The sequence below is a fragment of the Hoplias malabaricus genome, chromosome 3, assembly GCF_029633855.1.
Source record: "Hoplias malabaricus isolate fHopMal1 chromosome 3, fHopMal1.hap1, whole genome shotgun sequence".
Classification (NCBI taxonomy): domain Eukaryota; kingdom Metazoa; phylum Chordata; class Actinopteri; order Characiformes; family Erythrinidae; genus Hoplias; species Hoplias malabaricus.
The window spans coordinates 33,754,249-33,779,923 of NC_089802.1; the positions used below are offsets into that span (position 1 = coordinate 33,754,249).

Sequence of the window (25,675 nt, forward strand, 5' to 3'; positions counted from 1 at the left end):
TAGTACTCCCCAAGACAAAAGAAGTGCCTTCAACTTGAAGGGGTAAACACAATCACATGCTTCCTCCAAGGTATGTAAAGCCAGTCATGGCCAACATTTACTGATGCTAACGCAACACCAATGAACAGCTCAAAATACTTGGAGGAGAATGCTACTATCCAGATCCATGATGTCAATAAACCAACACAGACACTGGCTAATACTATGCTTATGTGGCCTGGAGAGAGGAGTAGCCAACAATACACTCATAACATTCAGATATGACTGTACACTATACATATATGGTAACCGTGGATGTAAATAACGCACATTTCCACTCATGCACACCTGTGTCATCAGCTACACACTCATTCAGCTCCTCGCTGAAAGATAGGTCTCCTGACTTCATAAAGAAACATCTCCCCCATTGTCCAACTAATCATACAGAGTATGGTTCAGTGAACAGTGGGAATACAGACATCTCAGATGTGGGCTTAATACTATTCACAAGCAGCAGGCTTGTGTAGGCCATGGCATATACTGCTACAGTCCTGTTGACAGATATCCCCACCAAGCTGCTTCTGCAGCCACTCCCATCCATTCATGTTAATCACATCATGTTTACCTAGATGTTCCCCACCTCAAAAAGCTTTCGAGGGCAGTGCAATTGTATCAGTCACACTGTCTTTTTATGTCACTATTGGTCCTTGTTTCAGTGATTGTTCTGTGAGCAAACCCCATTCAAATAATTAGGCACTGACACCAATAAATCTCCCGAGGTCCTACAGATGACACTAGGAAACACTGAGCCCAAGACTTGGCTATCAATGACAAATACCAGCGCCAGAGATTAAGGACACTGGTGTATACTGTGGCGAGAGTTTGAAATGTAATGTCAAAATCAAATCTACAATCTGAAATTTTTGTGCATATATCTGTATAAAATGTAGGGTTTTTAACTAAATGTAACTATTAAAACTGCAGAACTATAACGTGTTTTAGCTCTAAATACATACCTTAGAACACTTCAGACATTAACGTTCATTTGTATGGGGTTATATTCACAGAAAATGAGGTGAATAACAAAATGCAGATATTTTAGCTCAGTTGCAAACCCTTAGCAGGATAAAGCAGTTACAGGAAGATGAAATTGTGAACTAAGATGTAAATATATTGAAGTAAAATATGTTTAAATAGATCTGAATAATAACTTAGGACAATGTGATTCTAAACTTAAAAGTTTATTCAATTATACCAGCACAATTTATAGCAATACATTCAGCCAAGCATTTCCACACTTGAACCTGGACCCAACCTCCACCTGACGTAGTGGATTATAACACTTTGGTATATGAAGATTACATATGGTCTTCCTTCTGGACCAAGGTACATTCTGCACCGAGATGATGGATAAAAGTTTCAAAATGTGCAAAGAAAGTACCGTCGGCAACCACTGAGATATAAAACTAAGTCCACATTCAGCAATATTCAATCTGACACCCCTTGATTCCCTTTAGCTATTCGTTCCTTTAAAGGGGCACTTCAGGTCTGATTGTATTCAAGTGACAGCATCATTAAGATGTTGATAATTAGAAATTGGAAAAAAAAATAACCTAATTTACAGGTAATAAACAAGGCAGCACAAGAGACACAAAAACAACAAGTACAAAACCCACATCCAAAAGGAATACATTTATACCCAAGAACACTTTAAACATTAAACACTATAAAAATACTAAAAGACCAGACTGAATATCAAACTCAGAAAAGGTCACGACAAGTGATTGAAAAACCTACAATAAGAAAAGCCCCTGAAATTCCATGTTACATTTTCGCTCATGATGTCCACATAAACGTCAGCACACTTGTGTTTGGTTACACTAGGGATTTTCAGAAATAAATATGTGTTTCTGTTGCAATAAAAATATTAACACTCATTAGGTTTCTGTGGATAAAGCTCTCTTGGGTCAGTAGTCACTTCAGTTCTCAGTGCTGGTATATGCCATGGCGTTCGATGCTGGCTTCCGCCTCCCTTTGATCTTCAGAGATCCGTAACGGGCCTGCAACAGATAAAAGAGCATCATTTAGAGTACCAACATTTTTTGACAAAAATCAGTCCCCCCTTAGGAATCATAAGCAGTTATAATCTTCAGTTATTTACTGCAAACCTTTGACTCTGCTGATTTACCAACCCCTATCTATTCCACATCAGGATCATCAACACCTTCCAGAGGCACTTAAATCATTTATTATCAAGGGATCCTTGCATTATCCATCAGTAGCAGTCGTGTGTTATTTTTGTTTTGGCATGGCCCCATATTGTGTACCCATTGTCCCTGCATTGAAGCGAGTCTCTCAACACACAGAAAACCACTGCCTCTTTGTGTCAGGGGGTTAAAGGATCCCATAGTTCCATAGGCGTAATTCACTGTTAGCCATATTAGCATATTTGTCATAAGATCTAATGCTCTGCTGAGCTATTCATACACAGATCATATTCAAGAGTCAGTAACTGTGTAAAAGATTACATACACAAGCCACTTTTTCCATTGTCTCCATTGCTGCGCCTCTGACCAATGTGCTTGGTGTTGCACCAAACATAGCCCCTTAAACACGCACAAACGGAGCGTGTTCCCATTTTATTTCCTATTATTTACTTATATGAAACGTTGTAAATGACCACGTCCAGATTCACTGCTGTATTTGAGGCTCTGAGCGCTTTAAGTTACTGAACCTTGACACGCATGATGTCACGGTTGTGAACCAGGTTAAGTCAGTTCCACATATAGTTCACAAAATGGAATCGTTCAGGTTCCTACTTGGTGCAAAAGGCGCTATGAGTGTAACAGATTCTTGGAAACTAATATTTTAAATGCGACTGTCTGCCTAAATTATTTTTCTCATTTGGCTTAAGTTTAATGAAGTTGTTCAAAATTTTAACATCACAGTTTTTGAGTAATGAGTAGGTACACAACATGTTGACTTCTGTATACAATGACATCATCTGCAATGTATAGGGCTTGTATGCATGCACCACTAATTCAACAGTGATAACGTCAGTGACTAATAGTAAAGGTTCATACATCTTTGCGTAGTTTGGAGCGTGAGACTTTGACACTCTGAGATCGTCTGACGCCGCGCTGTGACACAGCTTCGTCTTCAGAGAATACAGCTTCACCCTCTTCATCCGTCCGCTCCTCTTGCTCATACTGGTAATAATCTGAGGGAAAAAAACAAACGTACCAAGTCTTACTGTATCTGCTGCAATCTAAACCACGTTTGTGAAACACTGAATATTAACATGTTGAGCTAAAGTATTTTTTGTAGCATTAACATCAGCAACAATAGAGTCCAGCAAAAAGTATCAATGCCCAGATATTTTCACTGAAATCTAAATGTCTTAGCAGACTGTGTACCGAGTGAAAGTGATCATTTTCTTTAATGGTGCGAGGAAACAACACTACCACTGTTGGAACAAATTACTTGTATGTCGAGTTTGTTTTCATAATCAGCATTGTTGATGACTAACCAACTTTGTAGACTAACTACAGAAGCAGAGAGAGACAGAGAGAGCATGCGAGTGCAGCTGTAGCCTTTCGTCTCAGTCTCAGGCTGCTCCTGGCACGGCTTTCGCCTTCGGCTCATTCAGAGCACTGCTGGGCCAGCCTGTGCCAGGAAGCCAGATCACACTACTGCAGCCCCACTGCACGCCACCCATCTCCACTCCCACAGCGACACTGAGGCCTTCAGAACTTCCAACCTTTCACAAAGCCATTGCTCAAAACCGGTGAACACATTTATGGTTTATGTTTCACCTTTCACCACGAGGGGGCGGCAGAGATGCACCAACCAGTCACCCTCCAGCAGCTTTCTTTGTTTGCTTCCACACACCCACAAATGTTTTCCATTAGGGAAACAGAACAACTTCCGCTGGCTTTAGGAAAGGCACAGTTCATTCTCCAGAGTCGTTTCTTGCTGTTTGTGACATGAGCCTTTTGAAATAAACCTAATGAGAATGCCATCTGGATTTACTGCGCCTATAGAAATATTTCCATCTTTGCCGAGCTATTACAAGCAACAGTGTGTTCTGCCAATTTCCCAGCCTTTTAACATTGTATGTCAAGAGCAAATGTCTGCCAGAGTATGGTAAGAAATACTAATTTCCTCAAGTGCAGTATAAAAATAATTCTCTGTAATGCTCCATGTTCAAGATTTCTGATCTATCTGATAATAGCTGGTACTGTTTTGTCCAGAACGGCCACAAGACCTCAAGCCTCGTGTGACTGAGGAATGTGACCGACTGCAACGGGGGTGGTGGGGGAGAGTGAGTGAGCGTCTGAAGAGAAGAACAAAGGAGGAGAGCCATAAAAAGGCACTTTGACGGCTTTCCCTCAGCTGACCCCTACTCCTCTACAAACATCAAAACAGGGTTGTTAATGACGACCGGCTCAATGACGCATGGCCCCTTTTGTCTCCTCTTTCTCTTTTACACAAACCGGGGGGGGGGATATCCACAATTAGTGGTTGGCTTCATCAGAGGACAACCTTGGCTGTCTCTTTCTGCTTCCTGAAAGGTAGTGGTATTTTGAAGCAGCTCTTTATTGTGGCTTCATCGCCAACGAGATGAAAATGACCTGGACGCCGGTGGAATTTCAAACGTGGCCAGTGCATTAGCATACTGAGATGGAGTACATTAGGTATTCTGGTCAGACTGTGGCTCGCTGCGATGCCACTCCACTACCCCCCGCCTCACCACATCTTTGCACAAAGCTCCACTAGACCTTTTATTCTCTGAACGTGCTGCCTTCGCTTATTACTCTCTATGCGCTTGAGATAAATAAAAAAAATCCATTCCATTTTGGACAAGAGTTGGAAGTGGATTGGAATGATGGCGCTTCCCTCTATTCAGGTACTTGTTAGATATATACAATAAACACACACACACAGCACAGTAAGCATCCCCCATCATGCCAGACAATGCTAGACTTAAGGAATGCTAAAGCTAAGGGGTTATATTTACCACCTACATTGGTGGCACTAATTAATCTTCCAAGCAGCGCAGAACGGCAGACCACCAGAGTTGGAGAAACAATAGCAGGAGCGTTAACCACAAGGCAGTGTTTGGAGAGGAGTGGCGAGGTTAATCATTAAAGCCAGCATTTACAGTATGCTGAGAGGGCGAGAGAAACAGAACATACTGGCTCCATCAGCCTGGGTGAAGCCTCCACCTTTCCTGACCGGGTACAGCTGGCCACCAGCATCATCCTGCGGGATCTGGGTCAGGTCAGCCATGCTGAAGCTCCTCAGTTTCTCTGTGATGGCACCCTGGCCCTGAAGATGGAGATAGTACAGAGGTTAAGCAGTACACAGGCATGAACGCATGCATTTTTTTATGCAAAGGTCATACATGAATACAGGGAACAAGCACTGATCTGCACAACAGGGGGGTGCCCAAACTTTGGCATATTACAATAAAACTTGCTGTGCATAACGTGATCAAAAAACTCAACAGCAAAAGCATGCATGGTCATGAATGAAACGTGAACCTTACAAGAAATTTGTCGAATAGGGGGCTCTACCTGTTGCCAGACTAAATGAACGATGAGCTTTACGGAATAGGTGTAAAACGTGCTAATATGGGGAGACCATTAGTGGTTAGCACCATGTGCGAGGCGATTTGAAAACTTAAAAGAAGGATAAAAGAAAATACTAATAGTACAGTTAAAAAAAAATGAAGAAATATGAACATCTCTGAAAATAACAAATCTTTTCCCATGCTGTAGACTGTATACCATTACCTCCACAGGTGAAAACAGTAGGGCAGAGTTCCTATGGGACAGTGTGTCAGTACAAAGTAAGAAGAGAGAGATCAACACCATGGTTAGGATTCAAGAAGCAGCAGAAAACAGAGAGAAAAAAGGAGGGGAGGGAGAAGATTGAAAGAGAAAACATCCTTTGAAACAATGATCAGTAGCAGCATTAATAAAGAATGAATGACATGGGCATCCTTCTCCTCCTCCTCCTCGTTTCAAAAGGAGGATGCTCTTCCCTAGGTGCTTCTCTTCTGGCTGGGGGCTGTGTCGGGACAATGGATAAATCAGCTGCTTGCGATTAAGACATCGGCCTGATTAAAGACCGCTTTCGTTGAAACGGCGGAGACAGAGACGCTGACCTTTCCTTATGAATGGAGGCCATTAGGATGCTCTGTTCCTATGGTATTGGGGGCTGCGTGCTTGTGAGCTTGTCGAGGAGGAAGGAAAATTGTAAAGGAATATCATGAAAATAAATGAGCATCTGTGGTGCAAACCTACTTGCATTACTACCACAAACAAAGGCAGGAGAATAGATGTGTTGGCTAAAGTCCAGAAATATGTACGCCCTTAGAAACACCACACACACATACATACACACAAACACACCCAGAGACAAGAGCTGTAATGCACATGAAAACACACACACACACACACACACACACACACACACACACACACACACACACACACACACACACACACACACACACACACACACACACACACACACACACACACACACACACACACACACACACACACACACACACACACACACACACACACACACACACACACACACACACACACACACACACACACACACACGTTGTTTGGCACTTGCCTTGACAGCTGCAGTGACAGCTGCAGTAGCTGCTATACTTAGGCCCTGCCTGCCAAAGTTCAGCATGGTCTCGTAGCTGCGCTCTTTAGCTTGAACAATGTAGTCATCAATTTCCTTAAAGCAAAACAGAGAGTGTGGTTATATTAAACAGACACAAACAGAGCAGACACAAACATCCCGCAAAGGACAGGGGTTGCAGTCACACTAGGGGTCACCTGATTTCAAACGGCAGTGACCATTTCGATCACAGAAAATACAGGAATAAGAATGCTACCAACACAATGCAATTGGTTCAGCAAAGAAAATTAAACATGCTAATAGTGAGCCCACTTATTTATATACAAGGTGCCTGATCAGCCATGCTTAATATCTTAAGCATAATAATTTTAATATCCCTAATGGCATTAATGGCTAGTTGGGTGTTACACCAAGCATTAGTCTTAAGATGAATTACAAGTAGTATTACCCTTTCTCTTGAAGTCAGAAGAGGATGTAGGACCTTTCTGTAGATAAGGCTGGCTCCTCTAGTGTATGGTGAAAGGAGCCAGATCACAAAGGCGATCTTTATTTCATAATAGAGGGGAAACCTTCACAATGAAAAAGAGCCACAGAGACCCAAATTACATTTTATTAATCAGACGACAATTACCCTCATTAACGCTGTATTCCAACAAATTGATTTCAGGAATACCGTATTAAAAATGGCAACATTATTTCATTAAAGCGTGATTGTGTTTTCTGATGTTTCCCGATGTAGGACAACCTCAGCAAGTTACGGAAACAAATTACTTGTTTGTTTAGTTTGACACCAATCGCATGCAATCAGGCAAATGATTATTAGCATATCGTAAGGTTAATGGGCATGACTATTGTGCTGTCAGTCTTACCAGGCTATAGTGAGGTCTGTGATGGTCTCGATGACTGTGTAGAGTGCAAACACGATCCAGTACATCATCCAGCGGACCTAAATTAAGGAGAGACAATTATCACTTATTAAACCATTCATAGTATTAAGATGCAAGAATAAGAACTGAAAAGCTGCTAAGTAATTCAAGTTCTACTTTTTGGAACATTCTGGGGTCTTCTTTGGTTTCCCCCGATCCACCTGAGACACCGTTATACACTCATTGGAAAGGAGCTACAATACGATTCCATACAACAATCAAGTGAATGGCAGATGTGATTATAACAAAGCCACTGAGTGCATTAGCAATTATGAACATCTTAATGCAGCATAATATCAAAACTCTCCCCAGACATTTTCACATCTGTAACCATCAGAGCTGAGCTGAAGCTTCACAATATTACAAAACCCCACCCGGCGTACAATTTTCTTTCTATTTGGTTGGGTGAATGCCTAATCATACCACACAGAGTGGCTGCCTAATGTAAATCCAATCACACGTCTCTTCCTGGCACGAGACGGAACACAGTCGAGTGTAACGGAAAATCATTACGACCGTGACTTTAATTTCCATCCCCCTTCTCGTTCTGCCGTTCATTTTCTCTCTATGCTGGTTCTCCCCCTCCTCTCCCCTCGTTTCGGTGCGGCAGGGCCTGCTTTGTATGCTCTGCCTTTCCTCTCTCTCCCCTCAGCTCGAAGCAGAGGCAGGCTTTCAGAGGGCTCCTTAGCATTTCAATTTCAAAAGGTAGCGCAGACGATCATGTGATCCCCCAGCCTTGGGCTGAGGCTCTCCGAGGTATTAGGTGATATTTTCAGCCTCGGTGAACAAAGTAAAATGAATCTATGCAGAGACTGCATTGCTGGCCTGACAGGCAGCATCACATTTAATTGGTGACCTCCCGGTGAACCTCCAGCGGTCTGAGAATGATCGATGCATTGCATCAGCCGGGCGGAATCGCTGGTGTGTTGTGACAAACTGTCAATCGAAATCAGTTCACCGTGATCCAGACACTCTTATCGGAGCAGTTCTTTGAGCTCATAAAATGGACTTGTTTTCTTTCCAATAACTGCAGCAATAAAAATCTGAAACAGATCAGGTGGTTTTTTTTTGGTGTAATCCTCTGAGCAATCCCATTTATTAGCAGACAGCAATTACCCTGCTTTCATTAGAGAGGTATGTGGGATGTAAGCAGAATTTCAGCTGGGTCTGTCTACCTTGCAGGAAAGGTAATGTGAGAGAACTGGGTTTGCAAGAGCTTCAGCTTTGGGCCTGGGTCCAATACAAGCATTCCTTTCCAGTCCAAAAGCTGCCTGAGGTTTCTCACAGTCCGGTTCTTTAAAAGCAAATTTTGGTTCTGTACCTAGTCTGTGTAGAACAGCAACAAGTTTTGTTGAAACCCAGCTGAACACCACCTGTTTGACTCACAATTCTGCATTAGGCTATGTGTAATAAAACAAAAATGCCTATCGAGAAAGATTTCACAAAGATACACTGTGGAGATTTGCTGTGAGTGATCTGAAAATGAAAATACTACAACACAGAGTGAAGAACAATCCAAAACCAAAGGCTAAACACAATAAAGGCCAGAGCTTCTGTTAAACTGCCTTTAAACTTCAACACAAACCAGCAACCCTGTAAAATACACAGTATAAAAAGATCCAAGCACAAAGCATCATTTTGTCCAGGCTATTTTGGATATGATTTGAAGAGAGTCTCAGAATTACTGGTCTGCCATTCAGTCCGCACTCAAAGACAAATGCAACCGCATTCGTGACATGTTTGGGGAGTTAAAAAAAAACTGCCTTCGTGGTGGAATGCTATTGCTTCAGTTTTCCAAGGCTCTGCCAGTAAAACTCAGTCTAAGTTTACTGAAATGTACTTTCCGTTTGAACGCTTGATATTTTAGGGAATGGCATAAACATCTGTAACCTTTGACTGTCTACACCCTTGACCTACTTTCCCTAATTTACCACTGCTGAAAGTGCCTAATGAAGAACAATAAGTTAGTGCTGCTCCAGCTATCCAGTTATGTTGCAATTATCCACACTGTCCAGTCAAATGGGAGTCACATTTCTATTTGTTAAAAAGCCATAATTGAAACACCATAATGAAAATAAATCTCTCACAAAGGCTGAAGATTGAGTGAATTACAATTAACATACTATAAAAAGAATTCTATAAAAGCCTATAATCATATTCCATACTGGTTAAACTTGGGAACTTGGGAATCAACATCATATCACACTGAATGAAACATCAGACTGTCAGGGTTGGTACATTGCTTGTATGTCACTAATACTCTCACACTGCAAGAAGTGATAGATATTTTTCACTACTATAGACTGCCTTTTGGTTAGTTAAGAGCTGCAAAGACAATACAATATTGTAATTTACTATACAAGTTTACACTGAGACTGCAATCAAACTTAATTTCACTTTGGCTAAATGACATCACTTCACCTTGTAGCTATTGACTGACACCACATGTGAACAGTTTGTATGCTACTGGATGGACACAAAACATGACAAATTTACTATATGATGCTGGAAATTTGATTCCATAAATACTACGTGGGTGGAGCATAAAAGCCGTCCCACCTCCTCATCTGAGTCTCTCCAAGCACAGTGCTGGACTCATGTTTATGTGAGTGATTATGTGAGCCAAACCCACTAAACCAATAAGGAGAACTTACTGTATTGATTAAATATGAAGAAACAAGATCACCAAAAAGCAGAGCTTCTGCTTTTCACTGCATTAACCAGCTAAACATGTACAAAAATAAGAGCAAGTTTAAACTGAGTCTAGACAACAACAAAAGTTAATAACGAGAGCTAAGCTTTATTTGTTTAACTATCACGAGAAAAAAGTTAAGTGAAGTCACAGGATAAATTAATCCGATATTTGTTACTCCAGTCAACCCCTCTGCTGACTAACACTGCAAAAAAAAGGTGGAACGCCCCAAGGACACTGTGTCAAGACATGTTCTCAAAAGCTACAAAGCTCATTCAACCAGACACTGAAGTAAGTGAACCACTCAGAAGTCATAGCTTCACAGTATCTTCTAGAAAACCTTTGTGGGTGGAAAAGAAGTATTTTCTGTCTTGAACATGATATAAGTGTGAAGGTGAGTGAGAGAATGTAAGAGAATGAGAAAAGCAGAGTTTGTTTCAAAAGTCCTGCAATAGTCTATAGCTCCAGTCAGGTTCAGACTATATTTGCTGTAGCCTTGAGGCGTCATTTCTTAAACACTACAATGAATTACAGCAGTTGATATGTTTTTTAGCTGAAAAACTGCAGCTGATACAGACAGCTTCTCTACAGGTCACTAAGTCCACCGCACCGGCAAATGCCTTACAGGTTACTGGGACACCATGGTGAGAATGACTTACATGGAGATGTAAAACGATTGTGATTGTACTGGTGCTGTAAAGCTACAGGATTAGATAGAAGAAAACAGCTACCATGAACTGCACAGAGGCGACTGGGGCAATACAACAACGGCAGAAATAATACATTAAGACTCAACAGACACAACAGCAGGATGATTTTTCATGGTAACCAAACAACCCTGCAATACCACTAGTGGAGAATTAGATGTTGTAGCATTTGATCAAGCTGCAAGGGTAAAAAGCACCAGCTACACAGTCAAGCCACATTAAAGATGGCAAAGAAAATTCTCAAAAATTCTAACTTAACGACTTGACACATATTAATTATTGGCATTAAAGCCAATATTTATAGCAATCAATATTTCATTTTAACTTTGTGTCCACATTCAAAACTTTAGTATCCAGACACTTTTGCTCCTCACTCATAGTTCACTCAATACTAAGTTTAAGCATTTGTATGGTGTACATGTGCGTTTCTTTAATTGATATGTTGCCGTTTCCCTTATTATTTAAAGCCTGTTTAGGGTTAGGGTGGACAAAATCTATTATTTTGGCAAAGAAAATTATGATAATTCTCTATCATTTTGGGTCATTTGCTTCACACAAGTAACATTTCACACATTTCTACATTCTTTGCTGTTCTACATGGTTCATTAGAAAAATATTAAGGCGTGTATCAACATAAATATACACTCCTCTGACATTCCTCCGCTTTGTCTGAGATGCATACATGCCCAAGCATAGTCTAGAAGAGTGCTTCAAATCTGTGTTCATAATAATTTGTTAAAATAACCTTAAAATCCAGTCATTGATATTTTTAAATGTACAGGAATTCAAATCAATATCAGACATCATAACAGTTCATAATCACTGTGCCTTAACTATTCAACTCTTGTTAAATGCACAAAGCAACGTCTCTGATTTCACTGGCATTAAAATGTTTGCTGTACAAGCTCCTGCATTTCATCTATTTTGATTCATATATTATATTTTTATATATAGCCAGTGATCTCAGCAGTCATTGACAGATGAAAACAGAAGCCAGCATTGACTACTGGCCCAGAACTTTCATGCTTTTGTGTATGTACATTGAGCTTTATCAGTTGCATGTTTATATAAACAGGCTTTCTGTGTGTAAGGTATATAGAGCACTGTGCAAAATATTGGCCATCAGATATAATCATATGCAAAGCAGTTAAGACACTAGGCATTTATCTGTGTAACAAAAATAAATAAATAAACAAACAATAATGAAATAAAACAAACAAACAAACAAAAAATATACATAAAACACAAAGAAATTTAATGCACTGTTATTTTAACCATTTTTAAAGTCTAGGAAGCCTAATATTTAGTAGGCACCTTTTAATTCAGGTAGTTTTTATAATCAATCTTTAGTTAAGTTTTATAAAGTGCAATGCTCTTATGTTATGTTTGAGCATATTTGTATTGATTCTAACACTATAGTACCATATTTGCTGTATGAATATTTATACACCCACTACTACATACTGTGGACAACACATATACAATATATCCAAAGGACAAATGCTAAAGAAAAGCAAACACAAATAGCCATGTCTCCAATTATGACTTACGGCCCACCACCATATTCAAGAACAAGCTAAAGATAAAACAGAGAACATACATCCCAAGAATTCATCTTATTTCTACCTAGCATGTAAAAATTATTAAAATGTAGTCCTCTTTTGTTGTTGGTATGCACAGGGAAGCCTCCAGTCATGGTAATGTTTTCTAAAAAAAGTTGTCCTGTTAGGCAGGACCTGATCTCGCCTTCCTGCAACACCTGTTTGGTTTGCTCATTTTAAGGACACAAAGCAGTCCCTCATGGGGCTAAGAGCTCAAGTCAATGCAGAGAGCGAATGTCAATCTGATCCTGTCACACAGGCCGTGGCTCTTGCACGCCTTCTCACATGCCTGGGCTTGTACAAAACCACTGTCAGCCCGGATAGATCATCAACAAGTATGTGCAGCAGTACTTACATAAACACTCCACAACCCATTCAGAGTGTACATTAGAAGGGAAGTAAATTAACTCATGGGGCATGTACTTACATATTCTTTGACATTTTTGGTTTTCACTGCTTTGTAAGAGTAGTACGCTGGGTAGAGCGTTCCAAAGACCAGCCTGTAACGAGGGGGAAAAAAAGATATATATTAATTTCATCAAATTATTTATTTTCTGAATGGGGTACATGTAATGGTTAGGTTGACAAAGAGTGATTCTTCTAGCTTGTCCCTGTGTGTCCTGTGCTATTGAGAGCCACCCACTAAATTTCCTCCCACTGATTGCATTCACAAGATAAACAAAGATTTCCTTTTCTTTTGCCCCTCTGCTGAAGGCAAGCTAGGAAACCAACCCCCCACACAGCCATGGATAAAGAGGGAGCGAACATGAGAACCTGCCTAAAACAAAAGGTCTCGTGCAGCATATTGCACATAGGGTACATAACGTACAGCATAATGTATAGCTAATGCGGCCCAGGCCAGTGCGTCTTTGGCAGGGGTACTGGGTAGGGGGAAAGTGGGTGCAGCTGACCTAAGATCAGCTCCACTGCCAGCAGATGGGCTCAGTGCCAGGCTTTCATCTGGAGACTGCAGCTCTCAGCTGAGTCTCATTTATTATGTTCCACTCGGCTAAATTTGAGGGTGAGCCTGCGGAACAATGCACAGTGAAACCCGCCAGTGAAAGCAGCCTCCCTGCTTTACACCCCCCTTACCCCCCTGCCCCACCACCCTTTAAGCTTCCCAGCAGCATTTAGCAATTAGCGCATAGTGTGCAGTTACTCCGCTGCACTCAAAGGGTGCCAAGCATAGAAAGAGCACAGCTGTGTTACAACGACCCCCTTTTATTCTTTGGGGCAGGCATAAATATTGGAGTTAAATGAGATGAGGGGCATAAACATGGGGGCAAATGGGGCAAACAATGGCTTGGACCAAGGTGGAGCTAAATTACAGAACATGATGAAAGAGAAAAGGCAGCTTTTTCTCGGCACACCGTGCTCAGCACTGGGAGTGCTAATCAATGTAGCGCTGACAGATGAAGAAAGCCTCAAACACAAGGGAAAGTCAAGGCTTGTGTTCGCTTCAAGTGTGCCGGGGAAGACTTCAGAAACATCACAGACAGGGATCAAGCCTAGACATTTCCTGACTAATGACGCTGCCCTTAGAAACTTCAGCAGTGCCCTAAGTGCAACATGGCTTAAATAGATTTTGAGGATTCTCACCAAGTTAGGCTTTCAGGGCAATAACGGTGGATAACAGTGATGCTGTCTTTGAGTAAGGGCCAGTAAACTTTAAATAAGCATGTCTCAGATATAAGCCCTATTCAGACAGGATTAGTTTTACCTGTAGACATGGGGTGAAACAATTACTACTGGAGTACCTCAGTAATTTTAATACTGTCTGAAAAGACCATTTCAGTTGCTATTCTAGAGTGCATACTCCTGTTTCAAGAAAAATTCTTGAGCCATTTACCTACTGTAAAAAGAGCTGTAGAAATAACCCCAAGTTATATTAATCCTGTGCAAATTGACACGTGGGTGAATATTCCATCATATCCTGTGGTAAAGGAGTTTTTGTAGGTTTCTTGAGAATGGTGGAGATGGAGGAAGCATTTAGTGATGTAATATACCGTTCTAGTACATGGATAAGCACAATAGCAGCAACAGACATGTTATGAATATGTTCAACTTATTCAGTCGCTATTAAATAGTTTATAATTAATGCCTTTTGCCATCTTCTCACCGCTTATTTAATTTAAAGGGCTAGAAGGCAAAGTCATGGATTATTTAATGTTACACTTATATAGCGCTTTTCTAGAAACCCAAGGATGCTTTACAATCAACACTCAAAATTCAATCCACACACACACTGGCGAGAAGCGGCAGCCAAACGACAGCGAACTCTTGACCAGGAACGACTGTCCACCTAGAGTACTGCATTGGGCACAAGGGTTTCGCCCAAGGCAGACAGTCAATCCATAACTAGGCGAACACACTCATTCACATACAGACATTCACTCACATACACAAACACCAGGACATGTATTACAGAAGCCAATTCACCCATCCTCAGATTTTTATTTTTTTTTGGAATCTGTGTGGAAACCCTAGAGGAAATCCACGCAGACATGGGGAGAACTTGAAACCAACATTCCAGCGCTGAGAGCCACATGTGCTAAGCACTAATTTATGGGCGATGAGCTGTTCTCAGAACTGTTCTGACAATCTAAAAACTCCAGTAGCACTGCTGTGTATGATCCACATGGCGATGGAAAAGAGTATATTAAGTAGCCACTCCCATCCCCACCAAGATTCCACCACCTGTGACGTTCTGTGTTAAAATGACATTACCCCAGCTGTCCACGTAAACCTATCTGAATAGGGCTGCAGAACTCTTGTTCAAATACAGTCAGAGATAGTATACCTGACTCAGCAGGATAACTAAACTGGGCGACCATTTGTGCCATGGTTCTGCTGCCAGATATAGACTTCAGGCAACATGACCCTTCTAAATCAGCCTAATCTGAAAACACTGTCTCATCAATGGAAGGACCTGTCAAAGTTATTGATACACCCCCCCCCCCCCCCGCCCTTTTTTTTTTGCATATTTTAAACTTCCTGTGCCACGAGAGCCACGAGAACACGTATTTCTTCCCTTAAATATTATGAAACACATTTTTTTCCAAGCTGCGTGTAACCTCATTTGGAAAGTGTTTCAGCAAATGTGTTGAGCGCATGCTTATATAAGAAGTAACTTTCTCCCAGTCCTCTGCTTTGTGGCCTACATCCAGGGATCCACCTTGGCAGCAGTTTATTTTGCTGTTGCCATAGAAACAACAGGGCTGCAGGGCTCTAACAATAGTCTTTGGTTCCAGGCCTTTCACAAGACCCCCCCCCACCCACCCTGCAACGCTATAATTTAAAAGGCGCATGCAACAGCCACTTCCTTTAATGGGGGTCTGTGTGGTTAATAACTGGTGTTTTTCATTCATTTTGGCTATTGTCTTAATCAGCTGTGAACAGGGAAAAAAAAACAAAGGAGGTTTCTAATAAAATTTTATATGGCTCACAGTCTAATGTTCTACCATCTCATAGGAGCAACACTGTCAGCTTAAAGGGCACATATTACACCCCAGTTCTATAAGTTAACAGTTCTCTGTGGTCATAATGAAACATCTGTAATAGGGCCACATGATATAGGAAAAAAATGAGATTGTAATTTATTTAAAAAATGTATTTAGCTATATACAATTATCTAAATCAGAAAACAGGTATAGTGAGAATAGCACATTCTGCGATGTGATTATTAAAGCCTAAGAACCAGCTATATGAAAGTGTCAAACAAATAAATACAGTGGAATTTGAGTTCCTAACTTGTGTTTATTAATAACATGAAAATATGTTATTTCTTACTAATTCAAGGAATAAGGTTTAAAAGACTGTTTGTCTTGGAGACTGCTGTACCTGTGGAGAGTCCTGGAGTGGAAGATGCTGGGTCTGAGGGATTTGACGATATTAAATGGTTTAATTTCGTTGTTATAAACCCAACTCACCCCCACTCTCACTTCAGATTCATCATCTTCATCAAACTCAGAGATATCATTGGAATCTGAAGAACCAGCACTACAAAATTCGCAGCCCAAGTCAGTCATAACGGTGTTTTACCGCAGTGTTGTTCAGTTGTTGTCCACCAGTGACGTCACGGTTGCTTTCAAGAATTTCTGTAGTGAGCTCAGGTTTTTCCATCAATTTAAAAAAATTATCAGTTTTAAAGCAAATTGAGCATGTTATTTTAATTCATACTTATATATGTCAGTAACTAAGATTATGTGAAATATTCATTGAGGTTCATTAAGTGGTGCTTAGCCTTTAAGCATGCGCATATCATAATGATGATACTGAAATAATATATTTGGCAGCACTTGTAACATGCTTTGGTCAAAATACCACAAGAATCAAACACCTCAACACCGTTGTCCCCCTGTCTACAATAGCCGTGTTCAGGACGATAGGTTTCAGTACCAGTATTTTTAAATGAGAATGAGCCACAGCTGAATTTGTTGCGAGAGCCAAGTTTTGTGAAGGAAGGAGCAAAAGCTCTGGTTTGAAGCTTTTATCGCTTTGCTCTCTTTCTAGCTTTCCCCATATTTAATCAGGGTTTCCCCACAGTGCTTTACAGTTAGGGTGGCCGTCTTGACAACGTCGTCCAACCCCTCCCCCACCCACACAATTTGTTTCGTGTAATTCGTTCAGTTTCTTATCAAGGCTTCCGATGTGTTTGTGCGTGGCTTTATGACTCGTTTAATGCGTTATTCCTCAGTTTTCAATCACAAACACGCATTCTGAAGTATAATCCAGTGTTTAAAGCAAGCTGTGTGTCCTCTCTGAGTTTCCCCACGGCTATGTGTACATGAGGTCAGAGCATGTGCAGCCCATGCTTGTAAACAATGTTTTGAATCATTGATTTGAATCTGAACTCTATTTGTAAACCAATTCACTCAATGAGTCGACTCTACTACACCCCCCCCCCCAATGTTTTCCTGCAGAAAACCCTGTTAATAGTACTCATATCTCCACGTTCCATTTTGTTTTATTTAACTTCATCTTTGCACTTTGACATAAAGGTGGGTCCTGTGCTGTGATTAAAGGTATTTATATCCACATTCACTGAATTTTTTTCTCTTCATATTTAAGAATGGCGCTCTTTCAACACTTAATAGAAGCTTACTAACAGTGGTGGTGTATTCTACTAACCATAATCAATAGTTAATTACACAGAATTGTATTGTCTACAAAAGGCAAAAAACCCACAAAAAACAAACAATTCAGTAACAACATATTAATGCAAAGGAATGAAGTAGCTAACTCAAACTAAAATACAAACAACAAATTTTGAAAGGCCACAAATCTTTTGCTGACATACAGATTACACTATCCAGTCAGTGTTACAGCAACAACAGAAAACATAGCAAAAATAATAAATAATAACTGTCACCAGCTACAATGCTTTCATAATTACAAAAGGAACAGGAAATCCAACTGAAGTACAGGTGCCTTCACTCCTCTCCACATTAAAAAGTTTAACTGCAGACATCCCTTGCTTTTACATGGAAAACTCTGTCTAGTGATGAAAACACTTTTTCATGGAAAAGGTGATCAAACTAGTAGAGAACTCTACCAAAATACACTGGTCACACTTGCTGTAAAAGAGGGCTAGGTCAGGCATTCCCCAACTTTGATTACACTCCAATACCATAACACCAGTAGGTACCGTATGTGCGTGTGTCACACTTTATTACGTTATTAGCTCTATTTAGGGGCTCTTTGCACTTATACAATTACAGAATCTAGTCCATCTGTTTCTTGGCATTCTTTCTTATGCCTTTTACCCTGTTCTGCAGATGGTCAGGACCCCCATGAAGCAGATATTACTCGGCTGGTGGATTATTCTCAGCGCTGCAGTGACACAGACGTGGTGGTGGCGGCGTCTTAAGTGTTGCACTGGTACTAGTGGATCAGAAACAGCAGGGCTGCTGGAGTTTTAAAGCCCTGAATATCACTGCTGCACTGAGAATAATCCACCAGCCACAAATATCCAACCAACAGCGCCTTGTGGGCAGCATCCAGTGACAACTTATGATGGACTAGAGGATGACCAAGACAACCTGTGAAGCAACAGGTGAGCTAATGTCTCCAGCTAACATCTACAAGGTGGACCGACGAGGTAGGCGAGTTTAACTGAGTGGAGAGTGAGTGAGCCCCTCTAAATATTCAAGTCTAACTACTTTAAATATGAGATTTTTATATTTTAAATCACAATCTCTCCATGCCATAAGGGAGCAGCGAAGTAGTATTAAGAGTCAACAATCAGAGCTCCTAACTTTTCTCAGTCAAATTTCAAACATATGAATGTAGATTTATACCTAATAAAGAGGCCAGATAGATAGAGATCGAGAGAGATGTTGTTACACCCAAATTTGGGGTTCACCTACTATACCATGCAAAGGTCAAATGGCAAAACATGTTTTGCATGTGTTTAGCACTTGCATATGGAACGTGTTATGGAAAACTTCTTACTAAAAAATGGATGTAAAAATTTAACTCGTAATGGCCATACACAACCTAGAAAGACAACCAAAACTGTAAATAAGATATTTTGAGAAAGGATGGAAAATCATGTTTATTTCTTCGGATCTTAAAAATACCCAGTGTTGTTTGTCCATGGTAGCTGGGACTGAAAGGACAAAGTTTCAAAGAGACACTTTCAAATATAAAATAGGCTACTGGGAGAAGGGGGGGGGAGGAAAAAAAAAATATATATATTTTAACTGACTGTTGAACTGGGATTTACACTTTTTCCTTATGGTTTTAGGCCATTAAGAGACTTGAAGGCCACTAGGGATAAATATGTGTTTTTGACAGTGACATATCACCTCATAATGTTTACATGGGGTGGAGTATTTATACTCTTAGGGGCTCCAAATAAACTCTCCTCCCATGAACGCATTGCACTTACCAACAACCTAGTCACACAAGGGGGTTATTACCCTATAAAGGGCAGGCAGGCACACACTGTGCATTGTCTTGATTGCACATCAGCCCACCATCTGGCTTTTAGTTTGGCCTACAATCAGTTGAAGTTAGTCTCTGAGTGACAGTAGAATTAGAAACACAGCGACTTCTCATGCACACTATACAGTTATATTACACAACGTGATGTCCAATGAGTGGTGTATGCCAGATGAAATATGAGGAAAAAACAAAACAAAATCTTGTTGTCTTAGTTAATTAGGCTGATTTCCCAAATTAGGACACACAGGTCATTTAGTCATGGATATGGTGACCCTACTCCCTTTTGTGTGTCCATTTACTCTGTGTTTTCTCACTTCTAAACCAACAAAACTCACATGGCTCCTATACAATATAAATAAACTTGCTGCACATCATTGCCATTGTTTCCGCGGAGAGAAGCCGTCTTTCCTAGAGCTGGAGCCCTGGAGGAAATGGAGCCTACCGAGAGAGTTCTTGAAGCAATTTCGGCAAAACAGGGCCACGATCTTGCAGCGAGCAGCTGAAAAAATAAAACCTTCAGACAGGCATTGACATTCTGTTTTAGGTCAACTTTGAGTTTCCTGCTAAGAAACACTGACATGGTACACCCACTTGGGCTGTGGCGCGGCCAGGCCGCCATGCTGAGCCAGATGCCGGGGGCTCGTAACGAAGTAAAGCTAAAGATCCAAAGGGTCTCCATTTCGACATCTGGTTCAGCTCACAAAGCTGATCCTTTTCCCTCCCCCTCCCCCTTAAAAAGCAAGTAACAAAAAGTACAGACCTAATGGGCTTTATCATCTGAATATATTCCTCAAACACAAAACAGAAACCCTAGCTGACATCTAGACTACATCTTATTTATTAAAACATCAATAACGCATTACTAATATTGTTTTCTAAGAGATGGTCTTGATGATGGCACATTTTGCACATAGATTTTCCCATAAGAGGGTAAAATCGTCAATACAACCTAGCACAACACGGATCAGACTGAACTTTCTAAACAAACACCATCCTCTCAAACCACTATCATTCAAGTGGAACAATAAAACCCAAAATGCTTTTTAATTTTTCTACCAGTACATGAAGAATTGCCAAACACATAAAGAAGGTGAAGAATCAAATGCAGCATTTGGCAGAAAAAGTGGCCTTATATCAATAGTCTCTGTATTTCTCTATATTAGGAAACATAATTATTAAAAACAAATGCCCCAAAGAAACAGTAAAGCTGACAGTTTACAATATTAACTGCAGGAAACTGGTTAATGCAAACAGCACATGTGCAAGATCCTTAAAAACAGGTTATGCACATAACAACATGTTATGTAATGTGAAAGAGGGCCCCTAGCAGTGCTGTCAGATTTTGAATGTTAGGGAAGTTATTTAAGGACACTATAATGCAACTCCTAGATGTGGAGACTGCAATTATTAAAATCTGAAATAATTCCTTTAGACTTTTAAAGAATGTTTTTCTTGGTTTAACATCTTTTACAGACCTTTACCAGAGCAATATAAACATTCCTAAACCATTTACAAATTTCTATGACGTGTTGCAACATATACATAAGTTAATGGTAGAAACATTGAAAACTTGGCTAAATACTGCCTTAAAGCTAAATCACAGCTTTGCCATGTTCTGAAGATAAATCACAATTTCTCATAATGGCGATAAACCTATGAATATGTAGATGACGGTGGTGAAGAAAAAGAGGATAAAAGGTGGGGAAGAGTAAAAAAAGGAATAAGAATGAATACTTGATATTGTCATCATTATGATACATTTTTTAAGCACTTAAAGTTATCGAATTATACAATAGCAACCTAATAAAAAAATAATGGCCTTTTTTCACCTTACAGCTATTCTATGTCCTTTAAATGTTAGAAAACATTGTCTCTAACAGAACCAGTTATTATTATTATTTTCCACAAACCTCCAACCTCATATGTTCAATTCAAGTGCATCTGTCAAATAGTATTTCAGTATGCTGTATCTAATGAAGGATGCTCACCATTCCACATTCACAAATTGCACTGCAAGGTCACTTGCTGGAGGGGTTGTGTAATGTGTCCATTGACAACAAAAAATATTACATCAGGTTTGTCCAATACAGCGCACCAAAAGAGAAAGAAGTATCCATAGCCAAGTAATTATCTGAGCTGTCAGCAAAATGAGTGTTACTTCGGTTTAACTTGGCGAACAGAAAACAAAATATGTACTTCATGTTACATGATTAGTTTCCTGTGCAATCCTCGCAACCAATAATCATTCCTTACTAAACTCGCTACTCACGCATGTTTCAATGGCAGAGACAGAAATGTGCTCTGTACTTGACTGACAAAGAACAGTTTGAGTGCATCACTCTGTATTGGATGCATTGTGGAGGGGAGGATTAATCAGCAGACATGTGCTTTTTCAATAGAACTAATAATTTATTTTTAACAATCAATTCATCTTTTTTGTATTAGTTGGTTTATTTCAAAATAAAAATAAAGACATGCATTGCAGCATTCCAATTAAATGTACTGAACAATGCCTTCCCTTTTTTATATAAAAAAATAAAATGAAATGTTTGAACTGTTTATGTTTGACAATATTTTATATTCACAATCAGTTCAAAAATAAGAGGTAGAACTGAACTATTCTGTTGACACAGATGAACACTCCCGCCCTCATCCACTTCCTACATTAAAAGGAATTTTCATTACAGAGTAAAAATGTTAACGTGTCACATGTTCTAGGCCAAGGCTGTAGAGAAGAGACACTCAGTGTTGAGGAAGCAGGGATTCATAAGAAGGACCTCCCAGGACACGTCCTGAGTCAACAAATGGCTCTTTTGTAATCAGGTCCCCATAATGTTCGCTACATAGACCAGCCCGCAGTGTAAATAAATACAGTGCTTTATAACGAGAGAAGATCTGATTGTCTTTTGTGGTTAAAACAGACCAGAAATTCAGACTACAATTTTCTGTAGATTCTGTGAACTGTGGCCATTTTTAGGGTCTGGTGTTAGTCCTCTGACTTTAAAGCAGCAGCCTGCTAGAAAGCTAGGTTTATTTCAAGTAAGTAGATTCAGTATTTAAAGGGCCCATCTTGCAAACTCTGTGTCTGTTATATCTCACATACTTGATCTAATATGTCAATAATATTCATCCATGTTACTATGGAATAATAAATAGACCAAGTAATTGATGATGAAATTAGATGGAATCTATATTTAAAATTTATGTTTAGCAATATTATGGATTAATTGTAGGGGTGGGTGATATGGCCCTAAAATAATACCACGATATTTCATTTTATTGTGGCGATAAAGATATTATTGGCGATATGACAAAACAGTGAAAATGTATAATTAAATTAAATATATTTAATATATACTAATATTAAAGGCTTCTATAATTTCTAACATAATACCATGTTTTTTTTGTACATCTGATATTTTGTAACCGAACCACCTCTACAAGTTTTTTGGAGCAAACCACTTTCCACCATACTAAACTGTGCCTAAAAGACTCATGTAAATAATGTATGCTGTATTATGGGTAACATCATTACATAAACAAGTCAGAATATCACAATTATCATGATATTGATTTGTTTTATTGTTTAAAAAATTGACGATTTTATTGTGAACGATACGATGTGGCACAGCCCTAATTAGATGCTGCATCCCTTACTGCTTTGCTGTAAATGTCTCTCCCCTGAGCTTGTGATTTGTACAGACAGATATCATAGATCTGTCACTTTGAATATTATTTCCTTTCTTATGCCATGTCAAAATAGATTTGATGGAGTTATATAGGTTGTATATGTGAATGGTATTTTTGACCCTCTTCTGTGGATTTCAACTCCAATCAAGAGTGTGTGATACTGTCAAAAAATCTCTTTACCCCAAAAAATGTGGTCACATTAAGAAAGGAGTGATCCAGCCATAACATTAAAATAGTTTCCTTAAACGAACACTATGTAATATTTTTATCTTTAAATTATAGCTTCAAAATCCTTCTGAGGCACCACTATCCTGGAATAGGGGAATAGGTCTTTTGTCATTGATACTCTCTGTAACTGAAACTACACTCTGTAACTTCTGGGGGAGGGTAGGAAAACACTCCCCTTCCCTGTCCATTGGTTTCAGTACAGTGCTATAAAAATTAATTACACTCATAAATCTGATATTGTTGCTGCAGGGAGTTATTCACTTTTACAGCAAGGTCCTGAAATCATAGAAGGATGTTTCCTACCCTCCTCCAGAAGTTACACAGAGCAGTTTCTGCAGTGCTGAGCCATGATTAGCAACTTCAGATATTCTGTTCTCCTTATTACAGGTCAGTGAACCACCACAATGATTTTAAAGCTGTAGGGTAAAATACTACCTAGTGTTACTTTAATTCTACAATTACAGACAGAAGCATGTTAGTTGCTCAGCACATTTTGTTAGCTCCTTGTAACGCTGTCTTTCAAATAGTAAAGAACCCACTCAGGACCATTACTGGACATTATGTTGCGTATTTACTCAGTTATAAGAAGCCACAAGAGCACTGGTAGAGCAAATAACGTTACATCAGCCTGCTCTGGGACAGGCCTGATCATGCTAACTTTACAAGGATAAACTTCAGTTTACAAAGACCGTATCTAGGACAGACGAGAAGGAAAGGGCGAGTGAGTCAGAATCTTGCGATACATAACTCAACCGGGCCTTCAAGGCATGCTCCGAGTAACGAAAGCACATACAGCTTCGTCTCGACAAAGCACAGCATAAACAAAGGAAGGTTGCCTTGTAATGCAGGTCGATATATATTTACTCCAGCTATGATTAATGGCACCACCGATCCATAGACATATTTGGACCTCCACTATGACTAAAGATGGTGGTTATTTACATCACTGAAGGAAAGTCATCGTCCCTGAGGCTGGTACTAGCAGACCTACACACGTATACAAAGACCAGCTAGTTCAACGGTTTTATAAGCACAGATGCCGTTTGAACACTTCCATATTTTAAATCACACAAAAAATCAACTTCAGCAACCCTGTACCTGCACAATATCTGTATTTCCAATTTCCTCATTGAAAAAATAAATGATCAACAATACATCTACAAACAAAGCAGGTTTTGTACCATGAAAAACAGTGAAACTTGCACATGCGCCTCTTGGGTTTTTCCTTTCCACCTTAAATACTGCACTGGTTAGCAGCTGTTTAAGGTGGAATGGAAAATTCCACTAAGAAGCTGATGCGGTAGAGCCCGATTTCAGGGTCAAAACTTACACTACGCTCCTCGAAATTATCCAAGACACCATCTTACTCCAGGTGAGCAGTTCATGAGAGGGGAAAAATAAAAAAAGCCCCGCGGCGAAGTTCAAGAGGCCGAGGCGGAGAAACGTTAAGGACAGCCGGTTGAGCTAGCGTCTTTCTCGCTAACCGAAGTTCCGTAGCAAGTTCACAAGTGTGGGTTAAGGTCGAGCGGCTTTAAACTGCATCTTAAAACCCGACATTTTCAATAAATAAGGCTCCTGCGGTAAGTTACACGCAGCTAGTTTGGTTTCGGCCTCCTTCGGCCGCTCCTCCGAATCCTCCACCTAACCGACGCAGCTAAGGTGCGCGCATTGACGTCACAAACCATTTTTGATTTACAGAGACCGCCCTTCGCGTCTTGGGATTGGTCAGTCATTTTTGTTTACATGAATTTCCAATAACGATTGGTTCAAACGCGCGTCAATCAGAGTGTGGCTATCAGACGAAGAACTGAAACATGGCAACGCGTTCAACAAAAACAACATTTAAACTGCAATTTATCATATTACGTAAACTCTTGAAAAACAGGTTATTACTTTAAGATAAATTAAAACTAATATACTCTCCAGCTTGGCGTATAAAGCAGGCTGTATATATCAAAATAATTTTTACATAAAAGTATTTACATTTTTAATATATATTTTTTTAAATATACAGTTGATTTATCCCCTAAAAACTCGCCTCTGTTCATCAAAATTACATATTAAGAAGTTAATTCTGAGAAATGAAAACGCAAACAAGATTGGTTACTTAGGTTTATGAAGTAGGAAACCATGGCTGTCTGAAGCAGCCTTTGAAATACTTCAGTTTTAAAACAGAAATGCTCACTCATGGGGTCTGGCTGCTTATTACAAAACCCTCTTTCTCAATAG

The 25,675-nt window shown here is 39.9% G+C and overlaps 1 protein-coding gene across 1 annotated transcript; it reads right to left on the minus strand.

The window, feature by feature from the left end:
* Window positions 1–1,211: 1,211 nt before the first annotated feature.
* Window positions 1,212–25,100, minus strand: reep3b (receptor accessory protein 3b). Its single transcript, XM_066664678.1, has 8 exons — window positions 24,777–25,100; window positions 13,008–13,080; window positions 7,524–7,600; window positions 7,103–7,223; window positions 6,637–6,750; window positions 5,178–5,310; window positions 3,063–3,199; window positions 1,212–2,039 (listed from the first exon to the last, which is right to left on the minus strand). Exons 1-8 carry the CDS (start codon window positions 24,806–24,808, stop codon window positions 1,959–1,961), a joined length of 768 nt encoding a protein of 255 aa, XP_066520775.1. The 5' UTR covers window positions 24,809–25,100; the 3' UTR covers window positions 1,212–1,958.
* Window positions 25,101–25,675: the final 575 nt, after the last annotated feature.

What these genes read in the sequence shown, in the direction of transcription:
- reep3b (XM_066664678.1), bottom strand. Translation starts at nt 24,808, where the DNA reads ATGGTGTCTTGGATAATTTCGAGGAGCGTAGT. An exon ending in CCAAAAATGTCAAAGAATAT is followed by an intron (nt 7,601 to 13,007) that starts GTAAGTACATGC and finishes TCCTTAATTTAG; the next exon opens with GTCCGCTGGATGATGTACTG. An exon ending in CTGTCACTGCAGCTGTCAAG is followed by an intron (nt 5,311 to 6,636) that starts GCAAGTGCCAAA and finishes CTCCATCTTCAG; the next exon opens with GGCCAGGGTGCCATCACAGA.